Source organism: Pithys albifrons, chromosome 13 (assembly GCF_047495875.1).
Source record: "Pithys albifrons albifrons isolate INPA30051 chromosome 13, PitAlb_v1, whole genome shotgun sequence".
In the NCBI taxonomy this organism is placed as follows: domain Eukaryota; kingdom Metazoa; phylum Chordata; class Aves; order Passeriformes; family Thamnophilidae; genus Pithys; species Pithys albifrons.
In genome coordinates, this window is record NC_092470.1 from 14,186,542 (window position 1) to 14,209,783 (window position 23,242).

Here is a 23,242-nt window from a genome sequence, read left to right on the forward strand (position 1 = left end):
TTGTTTGCTAACACTGGGCTTATGATACTGCTGTGGTCTGGCTTTGGGAGGAGGATGGGGAGAAGATGTGTACGGTGAGAGCATAGGGATGCTAACAGCAGTGAGAAGGCAGGGGGCAGCGGAGGAGAGCAGAGGCAGATTTTTAAAATCCGTATAAATAGCAAAAATAAATTTTCAGCAAACGCTTCCAGTCCTGCAGTATTAAGAAAGTGAAGCACTAGAGGATAAGGAAAGCATGAGCAATAACAGCAGGGATTTAGAAAGAATAAATCTTGCCAGACAAACCTGATTGCTTTTTCTTTTTGATGGAATCGCAAAATTAGTGGCTGAGCAGAATGTGGAAATCCTAATATATTTGGATTTAGCAAAGCATTTGATATAGTGTCTCGCCAAATCTTACTCTCAAAATTAGTTCAGTTTGCTTTGGATATGACGGTGCCAAATGGACTGAGAACTGGCTTAGGGCCCTAAACTAATAGTGATGGGCTGTGTTTGGGGAGAGGGGGAGCTGTGGGAGCAGAGCTATTACCCAGCTATTCTTACTGAAAAAACCCCCAACAAACAAACCAAAACAGCAGAAAACCACCAAAATAAAATTAAAAAATAACCAAAGAATGTGGTCTCAGTTCGAGGTACCTTATTATGGGAATATTGACAAACTGGAGAGAGTTCAGAAACAAAGAAAGAGAAGGGGGGAAAGGGCATCAGAAGGGTTGGATTACCCTCAGAGGGAGACTGGGTCTGAGAAAGTCCCAGAGCTGGAGGCATTTTTGAGAGGAGCAGGTGGTGGCTGGTGGGGCCAGGATGAATATTTGGGCTGCTCTCCGGATCTGGCAGTGAGCACCTTGGTGCTTTCGCCCCCGCGCAGCGGAGACTCGCTAAGCTGCCCGTTTCATAGCCCTTTCCAGATATTATCAGATAAGCGGGGGAGGTTATTCACCGTGACTGTCAGAAAGAACATCCCTGACTGGGGGAGATGGGCACGTTTCCTCAGGGAAAGTCTTGAGTCTTGAAGTGAGCATGAGATGGCCCTGGGTGATTTGGGTCAGTAGACGGGGATTTTTCCTGGATTGTGGGCCTGGATGGGAAGCCAAGAGGTGGTTGTAGCTGCCTTGAGGTGATGCCTTCTCCAATATTTATCTGGACTTCACAGGCATTTATTTATCTTCAGGGAAAAGGCTGGGGAGCTGTGGGGGTAGCTGGAGTGGAGATGTGTTCCCAAGGGAGGGTGGCCAAGTTTCTTCATATTTAAAAGCTTCTGGAAAGTTGGTGGCCACCTCGTCACCTTGCAGAGGTAGGACAGGGTAGCTTTGATGCCTCTCGCAGGATTTTATCTGAGGAGTTGCCTGTAGAAGTATGGAAAAATGAGGTCCTTCAGTAAGTTCATCTGTGAAGGTGTCTGTCCAGCATGCTGATCTCTAGGAGTCCTTCAGCACTAATTTAGATGCTGGAGGAGATGCTGAGCCTGTGGAGACTCTTGGCATAACTTCAACATTCCCAGAAGGTGACGAAATGATGTCTGTCAGTGATGGCTGTTCTGGATCAATTGGGTGCTACCAGAGCTATTGCCCCCCACTGCCAGTGGGATGACTTGGTTTAGCCAGGCTTCTCCATTTGCCTTTTAAAGCAAAACTGTGCATTTTGATACAAATGGAAAGAAACTTTCAGTATGGAAAAGGTGGCTTGCTAGAGGGGATTTTGCTTTGCGTAAGGAGTAGCTACCTTTGTGAGCCAGCATGGTGGGGCAGTATTTAGCTGGGCTGAAACAGAGTTAGGGAGACAGCCATGGAGTAGAGCTATGAAGGGCTCCTAGAAGATGGGATGGCCTTGTGCTGGTGTCCTGGTCTCCTTAGGAGAGCACAGGGTTTCTACTTCTCTTCATGGTCCTTCAAGTGATTTCCTCTTTTGCATTTCTCCCTGTCCAGGGCTGAGCCAGTGAAGGGGGTGGTGGGATGGGGATGAACCAGGCAAAGTTTGGGAGGTATTTTTAGCTGCTCTAATTGTGGCAAATAAATGCCATTCTTACTTGTTGGGATTGAGCTACAGCTAAATCACAACTAGTTCTAATGATGATAATTACCGGATTTCAATATTTATAGAAATGGGTGCTTCCTTCGTATTGGCAGATGCTGCTGTGCTCTCACCTTCACAGACCGAAACCGTGGCTCATTATTGCTGCACCTATTTATTTACTTGCACATTTTTAACCCACAGATGGCAATATAGGAGCAATCTGAAAAGATATGGGCCTGCCAGAGTTACTGTAGTCTTTGGGCAGAAGCTGTGGGACGAACAGGAGAGCATTTCCTGAGCTCCCAAGGGCTGGATTCTTGATTTTTGGGAACCCTTGAGAGATGTTCTTAGGTCTGCAAGCTTGCCTGGTTCATCCAGGGCTTAGACCTCAAAGGGTGGATGTGGCTGTGCATATTTTTGCATGTATTACTGTGTCAGATGCTGCCTCCGATCTCTGTGTGCACCAATACATGTAACGTGCTGTAACTGGGACAGAGCTTAAAGGTGAGGCAACACAAATTGCTTGAGTCCTGTGATGCTGGACTTGGAGGAGCTTGTGGAAAGGGCTTTGGGAAGTTCCTGCCTGGAGCAGCAACTTCTCAATGTCTTGGTTTATCAACATCCCTCTCCAGTCTGGTACTGTGGAAGGGTAGGCACATTTAGGAGCATATGGGTGCAGAGCTACGTGTGTGGGTGCCACATGTGCCCACTCTCTAAGCCTGGGATGAATGTGCAGATCCTCCTGGGCTGTATGAAACCAGTCCTGTGGGTTGATACCAGCCTGCAGATCCTCACCAATATCCAGACCTGTACACCCATTGAGTCTGAGGCTCCCTCCTTGAGCAAGGTGTAGAAAAGATTCACTTATTCAATTTGCTATCTCTCCAGTGCCACATAAGCTGTATTGATAAATTAATCTTATATTGTTGTGACTAAACAGCCCTGCAATTTTTTACACTGTGCAGTCTAATCTGTCTTGACAGCTGTATCATTAGTTTATATTTGTTGTAATCTTATTCACTGTGTTGGCAGTGGGGAGTTTTTATCTAAGGCACTGTGCTGCTATGCAGGCAAGGGGCATAGCTGGTGGCTCTCTGCTGGGCATCTCAGAGTTCTGTGGGGTGCTTTCAGGTGCAGCTGGGGTGTTCCCAGGCAGCCTCCTGGGTGCTCTCTCCAAGAGCCAGCCCCAGTAGCAGAATCTTCCTGGTAGCAACATCCTCAGGGCAGACTGTGTCTCACCAAAGCATCAGTGTTGTGGAGGTTTTGATGGAGACCTCCAAATTCAGGTAAAGACAGAGAAAATGTGGATGTTGGAGGAATTGCATCTTAAGACATGTTGAAAGTTTTGCTGTGTGATGAGAAATAAGTTTTTTCTTGGTCTGTATTTTAGTTTTCTGTAGTACAGGATGGTCCCTGTTTCATCGAGGTTGCTTCTGAGTCTTAGGACATAAAGGTACTGTGGAAACTGTCACTGAGCACTCTGTGACCCAAGCCTTTGGAGTTGTTGCATAAGGAATGGTGGTATGTGGTGGCATAGTGTCGTGAGATGGAGGTGACACTGCCACAAAGTCATGGATGGATGGCTGCTCCCCTGGCTTGAGTTTGGATTTGCTATCCCTGGTCCAAGTGCTCTCCATTGCATTTGTAGAGTCCTTTTGCTTTGCAGGTAGCTTTGCATGCAACTCCTTTCAATAACATCCCCTTCAAAACTATGGAGCAAAATGTTTTGGTGTGGTGCAATATTGCGGTCACCCTTTGTAGGGTTGAGGGAACTGCATAAATGATGGTCAGAAGAGCTCAGGCATCAGAAGGCTTACATTTAAGAGTTTATTTTTAGTAACATCTACCCTTTTTATATCCTTTTGTATTCAATGTCATGACACTATTGGTTAACCAATTCACCTAATATACACAGAAGCATCCTTTTGGTCACAAGACACCACATGCTCTACATGTAGCTCTCTGGTCCTTAAGGGTGTATTCCAAACTGCTTTCCTTCAAGGATACACACACTGTCACCCCTACAGTGCAATGAGATTTCTTCCAACAGGGAGCAAGAGACTGTGTGTTCCCTGGGCGTGGGACAGAATAGTGCTACTTTCTGCATTATCCCTTGAACTTGTTGATTTTGAATGAGAAAGAACAGTTGGTGGAGTGCAGGTTTCTATTATTTTCAGCATCTCTGACCAAATCTGGATGGCTCAGGAATAGCTCAAGCCCATCTGTCTCTCCTGAGTGCATCCTTTAGAAAAAACCATTTGGGATCTTGGCAAGATGCTCCCAAAGTAGATGTGTACCTTGCAGTCTGATGATGCACGTTGTGACTTAGACCTTTGAATAGAGTCGTGCACCTGTAAGGACTGGCAAGGTCCACCAGTGTTCTGTGCTGTGCTCAGATTCACTCTGACACAAGTAATGTGTCTCTCAGTAATGTGTCTCACAACCTCATAAGGTTGTGCTGGTGCTGCCTGTGTGCTTCTCCCATTGCAGGCAGGACCAGGAGTAGGGGGAGGGGGGGCGAGGATGTGCTGTGTGATAGCCCCAGTGACTTTGTGTAGAACTGGTGAGGGAGGATGGTAAAGCTTGGTGAGATCTGCATGGTGGCATCAGCATTGAGTGTAGGAAAATCCCTGATCCAGGAGACAAAACTTGGGAAAACATCTATAACCTGCTCATTGCCAAGCATGTAGTTATGCTGTGAAAAGCATTTCACTTGTGGTGGTCCACAATGAGTGCTGACGAGGGGCTGGAGATGTGACTGTCCACCACACAGCTTGGAAACTCGTTGCTGTGGTGCCAGGTTGCATCAGGGTTGAACTATTATTTGTCATGTGATGTTCAGTTGGGAATGGCTGGAGACAGCCCTGGTAGTGTCTGGAGTTACATCCTGCAAATCTTGGAAAGCCTCCTGCTGTCATATGTCTTGGGCTGTGGCTGGTGACAGGATGACAGAAAGTTGAATACAGCTACTCAGCATGGCCAGAGGCAGGAGGTGTCCGTGCTGTTGGCAGAGGCATCACATCCTCCCTTTCTCCCAGCTGGGTGGGGTGATGGAGATGGTGGTCCCTAGCATTTACCTGAAATCCAGGGTTGATGGCAGGAGCAGTTCATCTGCAAGCCAGGCAGTAACACCTCCCTGTGCACTGAGTGCTGCTGGCCTGCTGCCCACTCCCATGGAGAAGATGCATTTCCCACTCAAGTGGTCTCCAGTGCCTGGACACCTTGCTCCAAGCTCTAATAATAAAGGATAATCCATCGTCTGCAAAGACCTTTCCAGTGTTTTCAGCAAGAAATTGGCTCACAATGTAAAAGCTGTTCTGCAGTCTCAGCTTTTGGCTGGGAGGGAGTGACTCAGTGAGTGAAGTAGGTCCATTGGAGCACGTAGAATTGCCCAACAAGGCTGGTCTCTTTGCCACCTGGGAAAGATGCCTGCTCTGCTCTCCAGCCCTCTTGACAGCACTTGATGGTTGCTGTTTACACCCTGTTTGCTTATTAGTTTCATGTCAGAGCTGGGAGAACAAAGCAGGCAGCAGAAGCCTCCCAGAAGGGGTACATCAAGCTGGTGGCAGGGCCAGTGACAAAGCTCAGATCTGCTCCTGTGGCCATCTCCTGCTTGAGGTGAGAGTGTTGTTGGGGCAAATTGCACCTTTTTTCTGTTTGTAATACTCTCATCCCTTAGTCAGTGTGAGAATGTCTCAATTATTATTTTTACCTGTGTACCCCTGGGTGAATTACAGGTCCCTGTCCTTGACTCCATGAAGAGTCTCGCTCATCCATCAGTGCCAAGTGCTCCTTTAAGATCAGGGTATTCCCTGTGCAGCTTGGGGTAGTCTCCAGTGCTGCCAGTTTTTAAGCACTGGTGTTAACTGGGATCTATAGGGAGTTTTGGCTGGTGCTGCGATGCTCCACCCATACTGATGAGACTATTTCCATAGCAACTACAGGATTTTGAAAAGGGGAGATAGGGGAAAGATGTGAAAAGACAAAAACAGCCCAGCTGAAAACTATCATGGACAGAAGTTGGTCACTGTGGGGGAGCTTTGAGTGATCATGTATTGCCTCTCACCCAGAAGTTCCCTGGCTTGGTGTATTTGTGTGGGACTTGTGGCCAGGCAACTCTGATGCTCTTGCCACCTAAAATCCTGAAACGGGAGCTGTTGCTTGTATTATGCTACTTGGGAGGGCTGGGATGCCCTCGTGGGACAGCTGTGCCAGGGATTTGGGGCTGGGGAAGGGGCAGGAGCATGCAGGGCTGGCTGTGTATTGGCAGCATGTGTTCTCGGGGGAGCTGTGGAGGATGCAGCAGCTGCTGATGCACAGAATCATTTCCTAAGCTGGTGGTATCACTGTGCTTCTTGTCAGTGAGGTGATTTCAGTGGTGCTGGGGTCTGTGTCAACTTAGGTGGAAGTTGAGGACTTCTTACTTCTGTCCCTGCTTTCTTCTGGGGCCCAGAGCTGCAAGGAGGGAGCTGCAACTTCTGGCCTTGGAGCATCCCAGTGCTGCTTTGGCTCTGGGCTCTGCTCTGCCCTCCATCCTCTTCCTGCTTCCTTCTCCTCTGCCTTCTGTCCTCACTGAGAGACAGCAAAACAGCTGAAAAGGCTGTAAATGATGCTTTTTGGGGCAGAAAATTTTGGTAGTTTGGTGGCAGTTGCAAGCCTGGCATAGTGACACTGTCCCAGAGGCTGAATCTGAGCCTTGGCACTGCAGTAGGAGGGATCAGGAACTGGCTTGACCCAGTGATGCTGGAGATATCTGTGGGTTTATGGTGGCTTGTGTTTGTGGGCTTTGGGCAAGTCTGTGACTGCCTGGTGATCTTGAAGGTGTCTGAGGGACTGGTGGACATCCTACAAACTTGGTGCAAGGCTAGGGTTAGGGAGGCTGTAAGTGAGGTCAGTGTGGGTCATATTGGTGTGCTGATAGCAACATGTAGGTTGGTGGCACCTGGTCTGAGCCCTCCTGCTGCAAAGGAGGAAAAAGCACAAAGGCAACTCTTCTCCATCCTGTTGCAACATCCACAGTGAGAGGAGGAGCTGGGTGCAAGAGGGCTGTCCCCCACCAGCTGCTGTCCCCAGTAAGCCCCAGCCTGGCACACAGTGCGTGTTCTTGGGCCCCAGCTGCTGCAGGCTGTGACTGAGCCAGCCCACTCCCTGGAGTGTTGCCTGCAGCCAGGGGCAGACAATGTCTGTATTCTTTGTGCAGAAGGAACTTTCCTTCACTAATGATCCTCTGGGCTCACGTAGTTTGCTCCGAGAGTTGGGCTGATGCTGGGACTCTCCTGGTTCTCCAGCTGCCTAGAAGCAGACTCAAAGTTTGAGTGATTCATTGTAAAAACAACAATAACAAAAATACAACAACTACATCTCTCTGGATCATTTCTCTGATGATCTGTTTTCTGGCTTTGAAATTGCTTTATGACCCTAAAAAAACATGTGTCCTGTTAAATACATCTTCAGAGCAAGTGCTGAAAGGTCAGGTGATGTCAGGAGGTGCATCCTGACTTTCTTGTTTCTTGCCTCTCCGCATTTACTACTGAGTTGGAAGTTTGGATTCCTCAAATGCTCCTCTGAGATTTTATACCTGTCAGTGTAATGCCAGCCTCCTGGGAATCCTTCAGCAATAGAAGGCTCATTTTCAGGAGCACCAAGCTATCAGGCTCATCATGTTTATGCTCACAGCTTATATGAGAGGATGTGGCCTTGGGCTACGGAGAGGGGCACATGTGGGCTACCACAGCCTGTCTGGGACTGGATGTCATTTTGTCTCACCACTGTGGCACTAAACCTCTCTGCAAACCCCCAAGTGCCAGTGATGAACAAAATCTTCAAATGGTGCAAGGAGACCCTGCTGTAGTGCAGGATGAGGTTAAGTATTTGCCATGTGTTGGTCAAGCTACCTTAACTCATGTTGTGTCCTCCTGCATTGCTCCTGGTGTAAAATAAATCTTACTTGATTTACAGTAGTAGCTTGTTTGGATAGTGTGAGTTCAAGGGGTTTACCCCAGCTTTGGCTCTGGTGAAGCAGGTGCCTGTGGGGAGTGAAGGGCTGTGTCTTGGTCATGGAGGCTGGTTTTGGTGTGCTGAGAAGCCCTGGCTGTGAGTGGAGGAACTGGGCAAGCAGAGGCTTCTCTGTAATTCAGCTATGCCTTTATCTAGAGGAATGGCAGATCGAGCCACGAGCTAGATATGGGCCCAGGATTTGCTGTTTGCGTAGTTGGATCAGCTCAAACACAACAGCCTGGTTAGCAGCGTCTCTGGCTGTCAGAATGTCTTCTATAACGTTTTTTTCAAGGTGCTTTTTCACATTTATATGAACAAAGTAGAGCACTAGGAGAGGAGCTTTTAAAGTGTCTGTTGCCTGCTTGGTCTTTTTTCCCCTCCCTGCCTCCTCCTGCCTGTATCATGTTTATAGGCATGCTGGTTAGCTTTTCCTTTTCTGAGCCAGCTGACGTCCCACAAAATACCTGTTATCTCAGGAAGCCTAGAGCTCTGAGTCACCATGTCTTAATGAGTACCTCTCCCTGCTCCTGAGTGATGCTTCTGTTATTAAGCCTCTGCAATAAAAGCCAAGTCAGTGTGTGTGTCCCTTGTAAGTAAAGCTTGGTGGAGGGAAGGGAGGAGGTTGTTTTCATGACTTTTTCTGGGAAAAAGGTAAATGACCCCTTCTCCTGGGTGATGGTGGAGCCCCTCCATTGCTGCTGAGGAGAGTGGGCAGAGCTGGCTGTGATTTATTTGAAGTGCAGATACAAGCCTAGGGCGGGTCATGGCAGTTGGCTTAAAAATAAACTCTATGGAGAACTTGCCTTGTCCTTTGGCCTTATGGAGAGCAGCTGGAAGCTGAGCAGGCAGATCTGCCATGCTGTGGAGGTAACAGGGACCCTGGCAAGTCTCCTTGCAGGTTGGAGCTGCTCTGCCCATGGCTGCCCTGAGCACAATGGTTGGGAGCCTGGCCTATGTCCAGCCCAGCTGGGCATTGCTGTCTGCTTGTTCGAGCTTCATAACATTTGAGGAGCCAAAATGCTGAAGGATCAAAGTTCAGGCTCCTTGGGAGGCATTTGAGGGGAAAAAAAGAAAAAAGCTTCATGGAAGCAGGATCCAAGTCCAGGAAATGGTCTCTCCCCTCCCCTTTCTTGGACAGTGGCTTTTCCTCTGTTCGGGGTGTGTGGGAAACTAGAAATGGGACGATCCACACTATGGCGGCAGTGAAGAAGGTTAAAGTAGGATGGGGAACTGTGGGAGGGCACTGGATTTGACTGCTTGATAGCCATAACTGTGCAGAAACTGAGGGACCTTTCAGCACCCACCATTTGTAGCTCCAAGTTCTGGTTTCCATGCTGCTTTCAGGACCCAGGCATGGGAACAGTGGAAAGGATCTGCCCAAAAATGTGCAGCTGCATGGAAACAGAACTTGAGATGAAGCTGATGTGCATGTCAAAAGTTCTTGAATTGAGACTTGCACGGTGACTGTGGTTTTGGGAAGTGTGCTTCAGGTTTGTGTGGGTGGGTGACAGCAAGTCTGGATTAAGGACCACAGCCCCCTCCCATCATGGCACTTATGCAGCCCCACCCCTGGCTCTCATCTCTGCCCTTGCTGGTCTTCTGTTTCTGCCTCCTCATTCTCAGTGCTGTATATCACAGTAACAGCCAGTTTGTGGGAGATTTTATTTTCTCTTTGTCCTCCTTCATCCATTTTTCTGTCTTCAAGCACAGCATGAAATGCAGCATATTCATGTGACTGGCAGTGCTTCCTTTTTGATCCTAGTTGAGCTAATATGATCTATCAAAATATCACCTTGGCAATCTCCAAGGCCCTGTGCCTTTTTACAAGGGGCTCCTTTCCACCACATGCTCTTTGGCAATACTCTATACCAGGAGTTATTCCTACCAAGCTGAACTCTAGTGATGCCATACCTTAAGTACCCCTCCTTGTCTTGCCAATGTGTGTAGGCGCTGTGCTCACCAGGAGGCAAACATGGCTGCCTTTGGAGCAGAGCTTGGCAGTTTTGTCTGCATGTATTAATATATATGTACTTATATGATTTAGTTTCTGAAAAGCCCCGGACCTGTTTGGAGGTGGGGATGAGAGGGAAGAACCTGACTTCCAGTTTGAAGTTGCAGGGAGGGTTTAATAAGGCAGATTATGATTACTGAAGCAGATTTTGACCAGGATACTGCTTCCTCTATAAAATTCTGTTTGATCTTTAAAGACCACAAAATGCTGCACACTGCTGGCTCTCATTGCATATGAAATCCTATGGATAAAACATCCTTTCCTTTGGCATGGCAGGTGCTTGGAGAGCTGCCTGAAAATGGGAGCTCTTTTGCTTTACATGGGTGCAGGAGACCAAATGATGCTGGCTCACCCTGAAGTGTGTATGGTGTAATCCCAGGGGAATTTTTCCCCCTGCCCTTGGACTGCTCTCTAATTCTGCAAGCTGCATGACTGTTTTGGAGATACGATATGTGATTAGTTATGCCCAGGTTGACGTTAGCAGTCCTGAGCCAGGAGTTTCTGCTCTGTGTACCCCAGATCCCTATCTAACAGTGGGAAGAACCTAACTAGGCACAGAGGACTGGCTCTGTAGGTTCTCCTGCCAGAAACTAATGAAAGAAATGCTCTTTGGCAAATAGCATTATTTTTGCATCTGCCACCCAGAGGAAAAGGGGGGTGAGCTTTGGCTGATGCTGCAGCAAGGGAGTGAACTCTCACTTTTACTCATGCTTCACCCTAAGGTGGCTGTATTTGTGTATTCACGTCCAAGTCTGCAGAACTAAACTGCTAATCCTATCTCATGCTTTCTCACTTGGGATGATGTTTGGGATGGTGCAGGTGTTGGATGATGATAGGCAATAATTAGGAAGGAGTTAGGGAGAGAACCTTCAGTAGCCAGGAAGCACCAAGGTTGTAGGCAGGGAGCTGGGGCTCAACCAGGAGCTCAGCCTGTATGTGGAGAGGTTCAGGGGCACTGTCCTCCCAGCCCTGCTCCCTGAGATGTTGCAGCCCTTGGGAATTTCCTCCTGAAGCTTTTGCACTGTTGCTTGTCTCTGATAAGTGAGGTTTCTTCAGCACTGGGGTGATTTTGAACACTTCAGTTCTTGCTTGGGTCCCCAGGGCTGCTTCCTTCCAGAACTAAATGAGTAATAGTGATGGAATGTTAAGGTGGGTATTGGTTGTGGTGGTAGCTGCACCCACAGCACTTTGTCTCTGCCATCCCACTTTTACCTATTTCTTTTTTTCTGAAAGTGTATGACTGGGAATAACTCCTTACCCTGAAAAACTTTGGATGTAGTGTTTAATAACAAGAACATATTGCTTCTGGTGTTCTGTGGCAATCTGTCCATGGAGGGGCCAGGCAGTCTGCTATCCTCCAGTAATACTGACACATTGTCGCTGGAAGGGATGTTCTCTGCTCCCTAAGTCACCCACTGGATCTGGTGGGTATTGCAGAGGCTTGAGGACACAGAAGGAAAACTGGTGAGTGCACAAACACAGGACACAGTGCACCCTGTGCCTGAGAGGATCTTCTCTCCCTGGGGACAAAAGTAAAGGATGAGATCCTGGTCATGTTGGCACTGCTGTCTGTTTTTTAAAAGCATGTACTTTTGTCCAGCTCCTACGCATCCTTATGGGTGCCAGGTAGGATGGCTTAAGAGCAGTACCTGGAAAAACCCCCAGACATATTCAGCAGAGCTTAAAGCTTTTTCTCAGGGCATCTTCCACAGCTGGGTATCTCTATATGACAAGCTTGTTAGATAGCGCAGCTGTAGCAGCTCTTTTGCACCTGGTGGTAGCTTCTAGCCAGCCTGGGGCCTGGCAGATGCTGTGGGACTGAGTGTGGAACTCATCTGGCCTCATCCTAAAGGTATTCTGTGGGAGAGTCCTCTCTTTTGAGAGGACTTCTTGTGTCCTCTGAGTTGCTTGGGTGTAGCAGTAGAGTTTCTCCAGGAATACTGCTGAGACACCCCTGTGCAGTAGCTTGTGTGTAACTGTACAATTCCCACATCTTCCCCAGCTGGGGACTGGAAATTTTTTTGTTTGCTCAGCCTTTCTGGAAAGGTCTGATTTGGATTGCTGGGGTGGATGTGGAAGAGCCCATGGGATGGGGACTGAGTGCATCCCTGTTGCATCGTCTGCAGCACCCAAATACCCCTACGTGATCTTGGTAGGAGGAGCAGATCCACCAGCTAAGAGGGAGCTGTGTCACAGTTGTGCATTTTATGATTGTTACCTTGATGAATCACAATTACACTGTAGGGTTATGCTCATAATTGTTTCTACAAAGCTGGATTTGCTTTCTTTACCCCTCCTTTTGCACTGACCTCAAATTATCCTTAATGATGCAAAGTTATCCACTGCTGCATGAACTTTCCATGCTTTTTGGGAAGGGGAAGACCATGCTTTAAAAGGGAAAAATACTGTTTTTGTACATTTTTATTCAGCTGCTCTTGACTTTAAGATTCTGTTACCAATTCACTTATAACTTCCATATTGAGGAAATCAAGTCCTTTGTGTCTCTGCTTATTAAATGTATGTGATAAGTGCTTTATGATACTGTGAAAGATGCCTGATTCCTTTATGACTTCTCCAGCCCTGTTTGGTGTTTGAAGGATGGATAAAAAGAGCTGACAATTCCCACCATGTCTGTGCTTTGCCCTGGGATGTGGGACCTGCACCAGGGCCATAGATTTACCAGCCTTCAGGGCTTCCCATCAACATCTGCAGCACCTCTCCTTGGAGGAAGCAGATCTTACTGGTCAGGGGTTTAGAGATGTCTTCCCTCTATTCCCACTGCAATTAAATTCACATTTGAATGGTTTGGAGGTGGCGTGCCAGGAGACTTGTTTATAATGCTAAACATACCAGGTAATTGAAAGCTAAGGCTTCTGTCTGGATTGTGAGGTTTAATATGCCTGGGCGACAAATCAATTTTCCCATTGCCCTACAAGAGACAGGAGGCAAATGCTCTGCTTGCCTTCCCTATATATATATATATATATATATATATATATATATATATATATATACATAACTTTGTGTGTGTTGGGGTGCTGCCTGCTTGCTGACACACAACTTATTCACTGCCCAGCATTCAGACATGAGCAGTGGCACTTGCAAAGTATGTCAGGGATGTGTCATCTGCTTGGGCACTGATTGGAGCTGATGGCATCCTCATGAAAAGCTGCTTCCCTCCAGTATGGGACAGATACAGATTTAAGTAGCACATGTGTACATATGTGCACTGGGTGCTTATCAGGTGCCTTTTTTTAGCTGTTGTCCACAGTACTTGAAAGGCTGAGAGAGATTAGATAAATATTATCCCTGTTGTATGAGGAGGGTGAAGGAAGGCCAGACATGTTAAGTAGCCTCAAGCTAATTGCTTGGTAAATTGGCATGAGGCTGTTTGTTCACCTCTGCCTCATGCAAGTGGGATGAAATGAGCCTGGCTGTGTCTAAATCTCAGTCTCTCATGCTGCAATGGTCCTGGGCTTGGAAGCATGTGGAGCTGTGCAGGCTTGATGTGTGGTCTCAAGGTGTTACCAGCCTGTGCTGTCAGACAACACCTTGCATGATGTCTTTCTGGGAATGAATGAAACCGCTGTTCCCACAGGTTTGGTGGCTACCAGTCCTCTTCTAGCAAGTGGGACAAGATCCTGGCACTTCTGGAGACCAGGTGAAACCTAAACTCTGTGACTTGGTGATCTTAAGGTCAGCAAGATCACTGATTTCTGTCTGTGTGATGCAGGGGCAAAGACACCTGCTGCTGTGCTGGCCTCACATGGTGCCCTGGGATCTGAGTGAGACCAGTGATGATGTGATGCTTGCAAGCTGCTGAGCTGGCAAACAGGGCTTCACGCTTCACAGGTTTGCTATTAACTGGGACACAGCACGCAAGCTTGAGACTGACCATTGGTCTCACTGCAGCAGTCTACAAGGCTTTCAACAAGTTGTAAAGGCATGGCTGTGGGTACGTGCAGGCTGAGATGTGATGCTGGGTTGGCCTCCTAAGGTTAGCTTTTGTCAGGCTTACCCCTTGCCTTCCTTTAGAAAGGTAGCTGATCTTTTCAGCAAAGAGATGACTGTAATGAGAGGTTAATTTGATGCTGCATTACATCAGAAGAGGTTTGTTTTTCTGGAGAAGGCACAGAATAGCCCAGGTGTTGCAGGTGAAGTGGGGAAGGGGTGGTGGGAGATGTTAAAAGATGAGGTAGCTGCTGAGGTTCCTTGGAGGTTATGTTGGCTCATGGTTTTGTTGAGGACACTGGCACAAAAAGCAGGAGCGTGCATATGGGCTTCACTGCTGAAGCTGTGGGAACAAAAAGTAGGTTGAAGATGGTCAATGGGAAGAGCTACAGTAACAAAACCAAGAGACAGTCTGTAATGCCAAGTGGAGTGAATGTAAATGTGGGTGTAATGGGGCTTTTGCTGCCACTTAGGAAATCATGGCCATTAGAAATGACCTTGTGGATAGAAATGCTTGGTCAAATGCTTAATAATGAGGTAAAAACAAACCTCCACGCTGATGGGGCTGTGATGAAGGCCGGTGTGATCTCAGGCTAAAAGCCATGGTGTTTCCAGTGTAACTGGGGAGCTGCTCATGCTGTTATACAAGTGAGACTATAGACTGCTCTGTGTTTTTGGTCACTCTTACTCAAGGAAAAGAGACTTAAATACGCTGATGAAGAAAATAGAGTGCCATTTTCTATGTGGCATAGTGGTCCTTCTTGCATAGATGACCAAGCATGAGCATCAGTTATGCTGGGTGTGAAATCAGGAGCAAAACAACCTCCCCGCCAGGACTCTGCCTGAGCAATATATCTGCATCAGTTCTGGGTCTCGAGTTAGTATTACTTCAGGGCACTTGAGACAATTTGCCTCGCACTTCACTGGTACAGATGTGCTGCCTTAGAAGAGCTGGCATCGTGTAGCTTATAAATGATAGCTGGGTGGGACTGGCTCCTGCTTGTAAAGGAGGGAGGAAGAAGTGTTGGGAAGGAAAAAGAGCTGCTTAAGGAAAGACAGCTTTGACACAAGAGAAAATGGATGTAAAATGCTAAGGAATACATTGGGTAAGAAATGCGAAGTGCAGCATTTCAGTCTGAGTTGGGAGGGCAAACCCCTACATACTCCCAAGGTGGAATTTGATCAGTCCATAGAAGGCATGGTATAATTCATCTCTGCAGTGCAAACAAGGAGACTTGGACTATCAGGACCCTCCAAACATACAAGAAGTATGAGAAGGAAGTGAGTATTTAAACAAACACGCCCTACCCTCCATCCTCCACCCAAAAAATAAGTGAGCTACCTCATCTATGTTAGTGATGCATCTCGTATGGTTTCAATTAGAGGTTGAATATGAGTCTAGGTGGATATGCACATGGTGAGCTCTTCAGGATTTGTGAAGTACAGTATTGCTCTTGAAGCTATTGGATGTTGGAGAAGAGCAGTTTGCCTTAGTAATAACTGAGGAATGCCACAGGAATATGAATTTAGATATGTTTGCAGGGAGAAATAAACTGTAGTCCACTGACTGTAATTCATACCTCAACATCTGGTTGAGGAGACTAGGACAGGACTGGGAGCTTTCACAGCTGTATTTGGTGTGAACCTAGCTCCTGTGTTCCTGCTGAGTTAATAAACCAAGGCAGAGAAGGAGGGAAGGTCTTGGTCTTCAGCAGCATTTGAGAGGATATAAGATTTCTAGGGCAAGCAAAAGCCTGGAAGGAAAAGAGAGGGAGCTAGTTGAGATACTGAAGGACAAGAGAGGAACATGAGTTTTGGGTGGAGTTTCTGTACTTGGTTGGTTTGCTTTCCTGTGCAACCACTGCCAATTTTGCAATCACAGCTTGACTCCTTGAGCTTTCAGAATAAGATGCATTTCTGTTTTGTTTTTTAAGTGGGTTCAGGTGAACCCAGCCAATGCAAAATTACACTATTCTTTCCAAAGCAATAGGGAACCAAAGAAAATGGTTTTCCTGGTATATCTCTAAGGTGCCTGTTTAGCAAGACTGATCTGTCACTTCTAGGAGCAAGGGTGCAACTCCTGCTAAGCTGAAAAATCAGAGAAAAAAGGGGGAAAGCCATTTATGGCAATCCCTGAGAAGGGAAATGTTTGTGTAGCTCAAAGGACTCAAAGTCCCTTGGTGACCTGTGTACCTAATTGAAGATGTTATTTCCCTGCATTGCACCCTACATAAAGCAGCTTCTGAGCTGGAGGATTATCCTATATGTAAGTGTGTGTGTGTGTATGTATTTCCACTGCTGCTTCTCATAGATCACTTTGTGGGTATTATATGTCTATGTCAAATAATGTACCAAAGTGTATCTGGCTCAGGAAGCTCACAGACTTTGGGAGGCTGGAATACAGGTTGTGGAGTTGTATTTCCAGTCTAGTGTAATTCACTTTTAGGGGGGCTTGGCCATAGGGAGGCCCCCGAGAAGACCACCATAACCCAGTGCTGAGTCATCAGAAATTCATGTCTGAGCATGTTGCTGGGGACAAGCTTAGATCTTTTTCTGTCTCTTCTAGAATGCTGCCCACATGGCTTTGAGTGTCAAGTCAAAAATAACCTTGACTTTTTTTAGCAAACACAATCAATAAAACAAGAGCCAATCTGGCCGCCGCCTCCTTCCCAGCTGTGGTTGCTCCATTGCTCCTGGATTGGACTGCTCCATCCTTCCCTGAAAGTCATTGCTTGGTTGCTGTAGCTTCAGCATGCCCTGGTGATAATCCCACATCATCCCATTCCCCCTTTTTCCCACGTTCTTTCTTTCTCTTGGAGGACCTTCACTTTGCTATGTTGGAGTTGCAGATGGGAAATGTTTTCAGTCTGTGTTTGTAGCCTTGCTCAGTTCTGTAATCTTGTGGCCCAGGACCTGAACTGGCAGTCCTGCTGTGACTTGAAAGGGTTTCACTGAGCTGTTGGGTCTCCTGACTGACTCCTCCCAGTCTGTGTTTTGTTCTGTAAGTGTTCACAGGGGCCTTACATGTCGTCAGGGAATATGAAATGCCTGGAATCATGTCCTGTTTCTCATTCTGTCTGGGACACAGATGATCCAAGGTGATGAGCAGGTCATTGAGGATGAACCATGACTTTAACTGTCATGCAGCAATGGTTGGGAACTTCTGCTGCGTCCCTACACTAACCCCTGTGGGCATACAGACACTTGTGGAACATGTGAAAAGCAGAGTTGACTCTTGTGAGTGTCTGCTTTCCTTGGATCTGTATGGGGAGAGCAGAGAAATATGCTGAAATTTAGTCTAGGCTTTGTATTTTTCTTTTTTGAGCTGGAAATTATTAGGGATGTGGCTTAAATAAGCCTATGTACTTCAATTATGCTAATTCATCTATTCTTTTGCAAGCACAAGACATGGCATGTGCTGGAGGAGGAATGTGTGGCCCCTGCAACTGCTCTAGAAGTGGTCTTAAGATCCTTCTTGTGCTTACTGAGCCTCTGGACCACCATGTGACGTCTTGCAACCTTCTTGCCTAGAACCACAGAATCACAAGATAGTTCTCAGTGTTTTCTCATCACTCCAACCCTGCATCACTTGGAGATGTTTTCTCTCTCCAGGGCCAAGTCCAAAGTCAACTATTGCATCAAGGCAGCTGTGAGCTTGGGTGCATGTGTCCAGAGACTTCAAAGTTGGGCTTCTTTCACACATTGTCCAAAGGGATATGCCAGCTGTTTTTCCTCCTTTCAGTTGACTTTTTGAGCACCCCCACCTGCTTTTCAGCAAAAACCCTCTTGAAAATGTTTGTGCCTTCTGGTGGGAGAGTGTCTGAGTTTAACCTAGAGAAAGCTAGAACTGCCCAAGGACTGAACTCCTTTTACACCATGCAGCATTAACAGCCTGTTAGCAGAGGCCCATGGCTGCAGCCACGCTGCTGCCAGCATCACTCCTGTGCTGCTGACAACAAGGGACCCTGTTCACTGAGGCTGCTGATCTGTCACTTTCCCCGAGCTCTAATATTTACTGAAAATGATCCCATGGTGACAGATCTATTTCTGTTTTTGTTCTCTATAACATACCTGCCAGACTGCCCCAGGCGACTGAGGAATTTGTAATAAAGGCAATGTTTCCAAACTGAGCTTGGTGCTCTCCTGCCAGCAACACTTCTAGCCAGTGAAGACTAGGGCCCTGTTTATCCACCCCAGTTAGAGACTGGATAAATACATGACTTTTTAAATTTAGACCCTAAATTTTTGTTGAGAGGTTTTGTTTGCTTTCACTCTTTTTGTATGATCCATTTCAGCTGTGTCTTTGTTCACTGATGTGTGCAATAAGGGGCAACAACTTGGTCAAGGATGTTCAATGGCTCGGTTGCACATTCCATGCTCAAAACTGTGTGTAAAACCATGTTATTTGACTTTTCCAAAACGCTGAGAAAAGAGAACGGGGCTGGGTGGTAGGGCATGACATCCTTTGTGTGCTGTCTCCTGCATGGGCAGAGCAACCATCTGGTTGTGCCACAGCTGAGCCTTTATTTCTTCTCCGCAGACACATAGAGAACTGGAAGAACTTGCAGACACTGAATGCTGTTGACATGGAGCTGTACACAGGACTCCAGAGGCTGTGAGTATGTCCTGTGAATCAGGGAGGGGAATGGGACTGGGCAGCCCCTTCCTTCCAGCAAAGCCCACCTCAGATGCCTTCCCTCCATCTGCAGTCTCCATGCTGTCAGTTTAAGCTGCTGGATCTACTCTGTTTTGCTATGAGACTCCACAAAATGGAGATGAAGTGTTTTTTGGTCTTTGCTGGGTCTGAGGAGGAGGATTGCTAGCTCCTGACAGCTCTGTCAACACGCATCAGCCCTGACCTCTCCTCTCCCCTGCTGTTTTGGCTCTGGACTTATGTGTTGTTCTGACTCACTTCAGCCCCACAATGTGAAATTCCAGCTGTCTCCACCAATCCTTCATTGCTGGGCTGTTGATCCTCATTTAGTGCAGTTAACATCACATTGGTGCTGCACAATAAGGGAATTGCATCTCCCTGCGCAGCTCTCCAAACACAGGGAGAGGTCAACTGGGTGCATCACGGGGGGAAACTGAGGTCTATGAGGTTGAATGGACTTGCCACATGCTTGGGAAGCCAGGCCAAGCAAGGATACCATCCAATCTCTTAACTCCCCCTCCTGCATCCTCCTGGATCTGGGATCACCCTAGGTGTTGCTTATGCGAGATGCAGCTCAGGAATAATCGGAGACTAATAGTGTGTTTCACTGGGAGCTTTACATTAAGTACAGCTCCCATGTGGGCTGGAGGAGGTGTATGTGGCTGAGCACTCAGTAACCAAACTCTAGCAAGCTGTGCTTTTAATACACAGACCCATTGTAAGCAGGCTGGCTGCTATTCTTATCTCACCTAACAAAGCAACAGTGACAGCAGATATAGGTAAATCCTGGACATAGAGAGCTTTTCCAAAACAAGGTGTGATGCGGGTTCCCCTTTCTGTGTCCAAAATACTCTTCCTTATCAGAGCTGCAAGCAGAAGGGTTTTTCTCTTGGATATGAAGAGGGGAGATGACTTTGCTGAGGGTTACATTTGCTGTGACAGTGCTGTTTTTGAGGACGGAGGCAGAGAGAGGAGCAGGAGATAGCCTGTACCATCCCAGCAAGCCTTGGTGGATGTGAAAGCAGAGCCTTGCCCAACAGCTGCTCTTCACTGAGCCTGTGCTCTCACCATACCAGACAAAGCTGAAAAGTCTCTTTGCTTGTAGCTCTCAGAGACTTCCTGGGGACAGATGTGCCTCCCAGGGATGGGGTGGGGGGAATTGAGGACTCTCAGCACACATCAGGTGCTGAGCAGGGGTTTACTGCATCTGTCTGCCTTCACTCCATTGCTGCCCTTCTGCATCTCTCTGCAGGACAATCAGGAACTCAGGACTACGAAACATCCAGCCACGCGCCTTTGCCAAGAACCCTCACCTGCACTACATGTGAGTTGCCAGAGGCTCCTGTCCCCTTTTCCCTCTGCTCCCTATGGAAAGGTGATTTGCAGAGTGGATTCCCATAGTGCCTATTGGGGACAGCAAGGAGAGGGAAGTGGAATGCTGATGGGGAAAGAGAGGGAGAGGTGGGAAAGGGCAAGAGATGGAAATGCGAATGTGCAGGGAAGTGGAATGGGCTTTGATACAGGATATGGTGAGCTCCTGCTGGGCAGTTGATGATTTTGTCTTTCTAAAAACTTCCCTGGCTTTGATCGCCGCTCTAACGAGTGCTTGCGTTATTAGCAGCCTTGCAGTGGCTGGTGAACATTTCTCTTTCTGTAGAGTTTGGGGCAGCTGCCTGCCCCAGTGCACAGCCAGAGCCTGCCCCTCTCGTTAGTTTTTAACCAAAGGCTGCTTTTCCGATAAAAATCCTGGGGCGCGGAGCTGCCAGCTCTGCTCCTAATTATTAACTTCTTAAACTGGCATCTGCAGCGGGCCTGGGGTAGGGTCATTTTGTGCTGGAGAGGCTGGAGTCCTGTTGTCATGGGACATTGCACAAGTGTCCTGCTGCTGGGGCATCATTAGCCAGTGAGTACGGCGTCACGGGGAATTTCTACATCCTTGATGCCAAGGGCACTGGTTTGTTTTCTAAATGTGTATTTGCTTTTCCCAAGGTGATAAAGCAAAGCCTGAATTTCAGGCCACTGTGCAGGGTGCTCCATGGGCCTGAAATATCTTGCCCAAGTGACTGGGTCCAAAATCAAACCCTTCTGTGCTCCAGTGTAGATATAAAAGCTGAAAAGGGGTTGTTGAGTCTCTAGCCTAGGGCGTGAGCTGTTGGTCTGGATGGAGAGCGTGTGTATCCCTGCTTTTTGGAAACTAGTGCTAGTGGCTTCTTCCATTAAAAAATGCATCCATTTGAGTCTGCAGATGCGTTGGGCCATCGATACAAACTTGTTCCTGGGGCAAGGAGATAAATGCGACCTGCAGAGCAGGATAGATTTGTCTTTTGATGTCTGCTTAGAGAGGATGTGAACTGAAAAACCCCAAAAGCTTCCTTTTTGGAAAACCATTTACAGTTGCTAAGTGACAGTAAAGTACTTGCTAAATAGGAGCTCTGAAGTATGAAAGGGCATGAATAGTTGAGGGCATTGTGAATATGGACTGAGCCTTTTTGAGTTTAAAGAATTGCATATTTTTTATAATAAACCCTCTTAATGCTGACCACTGGGATTTTCCTGATTTCTGCCCTTTGTTATTTTGATTTGTAGTGGGGTTTTGTGTTTTCTATGGTTGTTTGTTCCTGGGAAGTGTTCTCTCTGAACCACTCTCAATTGATTTTGTTTTTTTGGAGGGTTGTTTGTCAATTGTGTAGTTGCTGTTTATGTATCTAGCAGATAAAATGAATAACATTTGATTTCTGATGAAATTAGTTTGGATGTCGTAGGAGTTTAAAAAGCCCCATGCACTTGCTTTGAGGCTGAATATGTCATTAATGTGTACACAGCCAATTGTTGCTGCTTTTTCTCAAAGTGTTTGTTTTTGTCTTTTGGAATTACTTTTGGGAGTGGAAAAAACCTCACATCCATCTTGTGTCAAGAGTTAAGGTTGGTATGTGGTGATGAAATATGTGTTTGTTTACTGCTTGGGCTATGTAAGATTGATCATGTTCTTAACATCTTTCTTTCCTTGCCTTTTGATGCTCGAGGCAAGTGTATTATTTGGTTAGAGTTTGCCAGCGGGTTTTGCTGCTGTTCCTGGGACTTGGCAGTGTGGATGTTTGCAAGGCAGATGCTCCCTGTGGGGGCTGCTGGGCACCCAAGGATGGAGACTTAGTTCTCACAGAGATGGTGACTCCTTCTTGCTCTCCAGAGGCTTTCAGACCACGGCACCACTGTTCCCTTGCAGACAGGCTGCTTATTCCAAGGTGGCTCCTGAGGCTTTGCATAGCCTGGCAGGTGTCTGGTGCCACCTGGAATCACCTCCTTGGCCTCAGCACTCTACCAACGCATCTTTGGCTGCTCTGCAGATGCTGCCTCCCTCAAGAGCCTGACATCTTCTGCAGCCATTGCATGTAGGAGCCAGGGATAAAAGGATTAATGGAAATGTCACTGTGCTCTAAGTTTTGGGTTGCTGTAACCAGGTACAGTAGCAGATGGGAATGAGGGATACTCTCTGAATCCCCTTGTGGAAGGGCTGCATGCAGAACTGGCAACTATGGGATGGTGTTTGAGGCATGCTGAGTGACTGCTACATGTTATCACTGCTGCTCTTTCTTCTCCTATGTCTGGATGGTTGCTGGTGGAGTTGAGTCATTAAGACGGTAAACGTGTTTAATAAATGAGAGTGGTTTCACTGCCAGTGAGGTTTGACAGAGGGATGTGGGGATCCTGAGCCAGAAGTTTGCAGGGTGTTACAAGCTGGGTCTTAGCATTTTTTTTTTCACATGAAGCTCTTGCAAAAATTCTGAGACTTCTAAAGCTGATTTTTCCCTCTGCCCTCACTTTCCATCCTGGGTTAAATCTAAACTTCCTGCTGAAATGAGTTTTTTCCCTAGTGCCTTTCATCAAGGTTTCCTCCTCTCAGATGGGCCAGATAGATCTGCCTTCTCCCAGTAACATCTATTTCTGGACCTTCCTCTGTGCACGCGCTTGTCTTCAGACCCCAGCTGTGTGCAATCACAAGCAGATCACTTATCCCAGCTCTAATTGCAGGAGCTCAGGTTTGTGAGGTTTTTGATGGAGTTTTGCTTGGGTATTTCCCCTTCCCCATCACAGAGTCATGGAGGAAAAGTGAAAAACCTATGAAGGGGAATTTTCAGCGTTCAACTGGTCAAGAGGTAAACCTCAGAATGCTCCACAGTGCGGCTGGGCAGGGTCGTGCTTGTCCTCTAAGGTTTGAAATTAGCTGTGTAAGCCCAAGGGGCTGGAGGCCATCCTAATCAATGAAGGAGCAGTGGGTGACCCAGAGGTGTGGATCTAGAAATAGCTTTGGATTTCTCTTCCATCTCCTTGAATGGATCCATGGCCTTATCTGATCCTTGGTAATGTGAAGCCTATCACTACTCTGGAGGCAATTAATCCAAAATATAACAGTGGATTTTGCAACACAGATCTATCTGTTCTGCTGGTGTTTGGGCCAAGACAGTTGAGTCCTTCCAAAGCAAGTACAGGCTGGATGCTAAATGGTCTGATGTGGGTCTGATCTAAACAGGATATCTTCTAGTGTCATTTTGTGCCATTGCTTGGGATCATCTCACTGGGAGAAGTTGCATTGGTGGGTTCCTGGTCCTATTTCTATG

General features: G+C 47.1%; 1 protein-coding gene across 4 annotated transcripts in view; it reads left to right on the forward strand.

Annotated features, from left to right (window-relative positions):
* The window catches only part of NTRK3 (neurotrophic receptor tyrosine kinase 3), a 220,555-nt gene that overhangs the window by 15,000 nt on the left and 182,313 nt on the right, over positions 1-23,242 (forward strand). For all 4 annotated transcript variants that reach the window (XM_071568920.1, XM_071568921.1, XM_071568925.1 and 1 more), the window contains exons 2-3: positions 18,513-18,587; positions 19,879-19,950. In XM_071568920.1, coding sequence (XP_071425021.1) covers positions 18,513-18,587; positions 19,879-19,950 — 147 coding nt within the window. The remainder of the gene's footprint in view (positions 1-18,512; positions 18,588-19,878; positions 19,951-23,242) is intronic.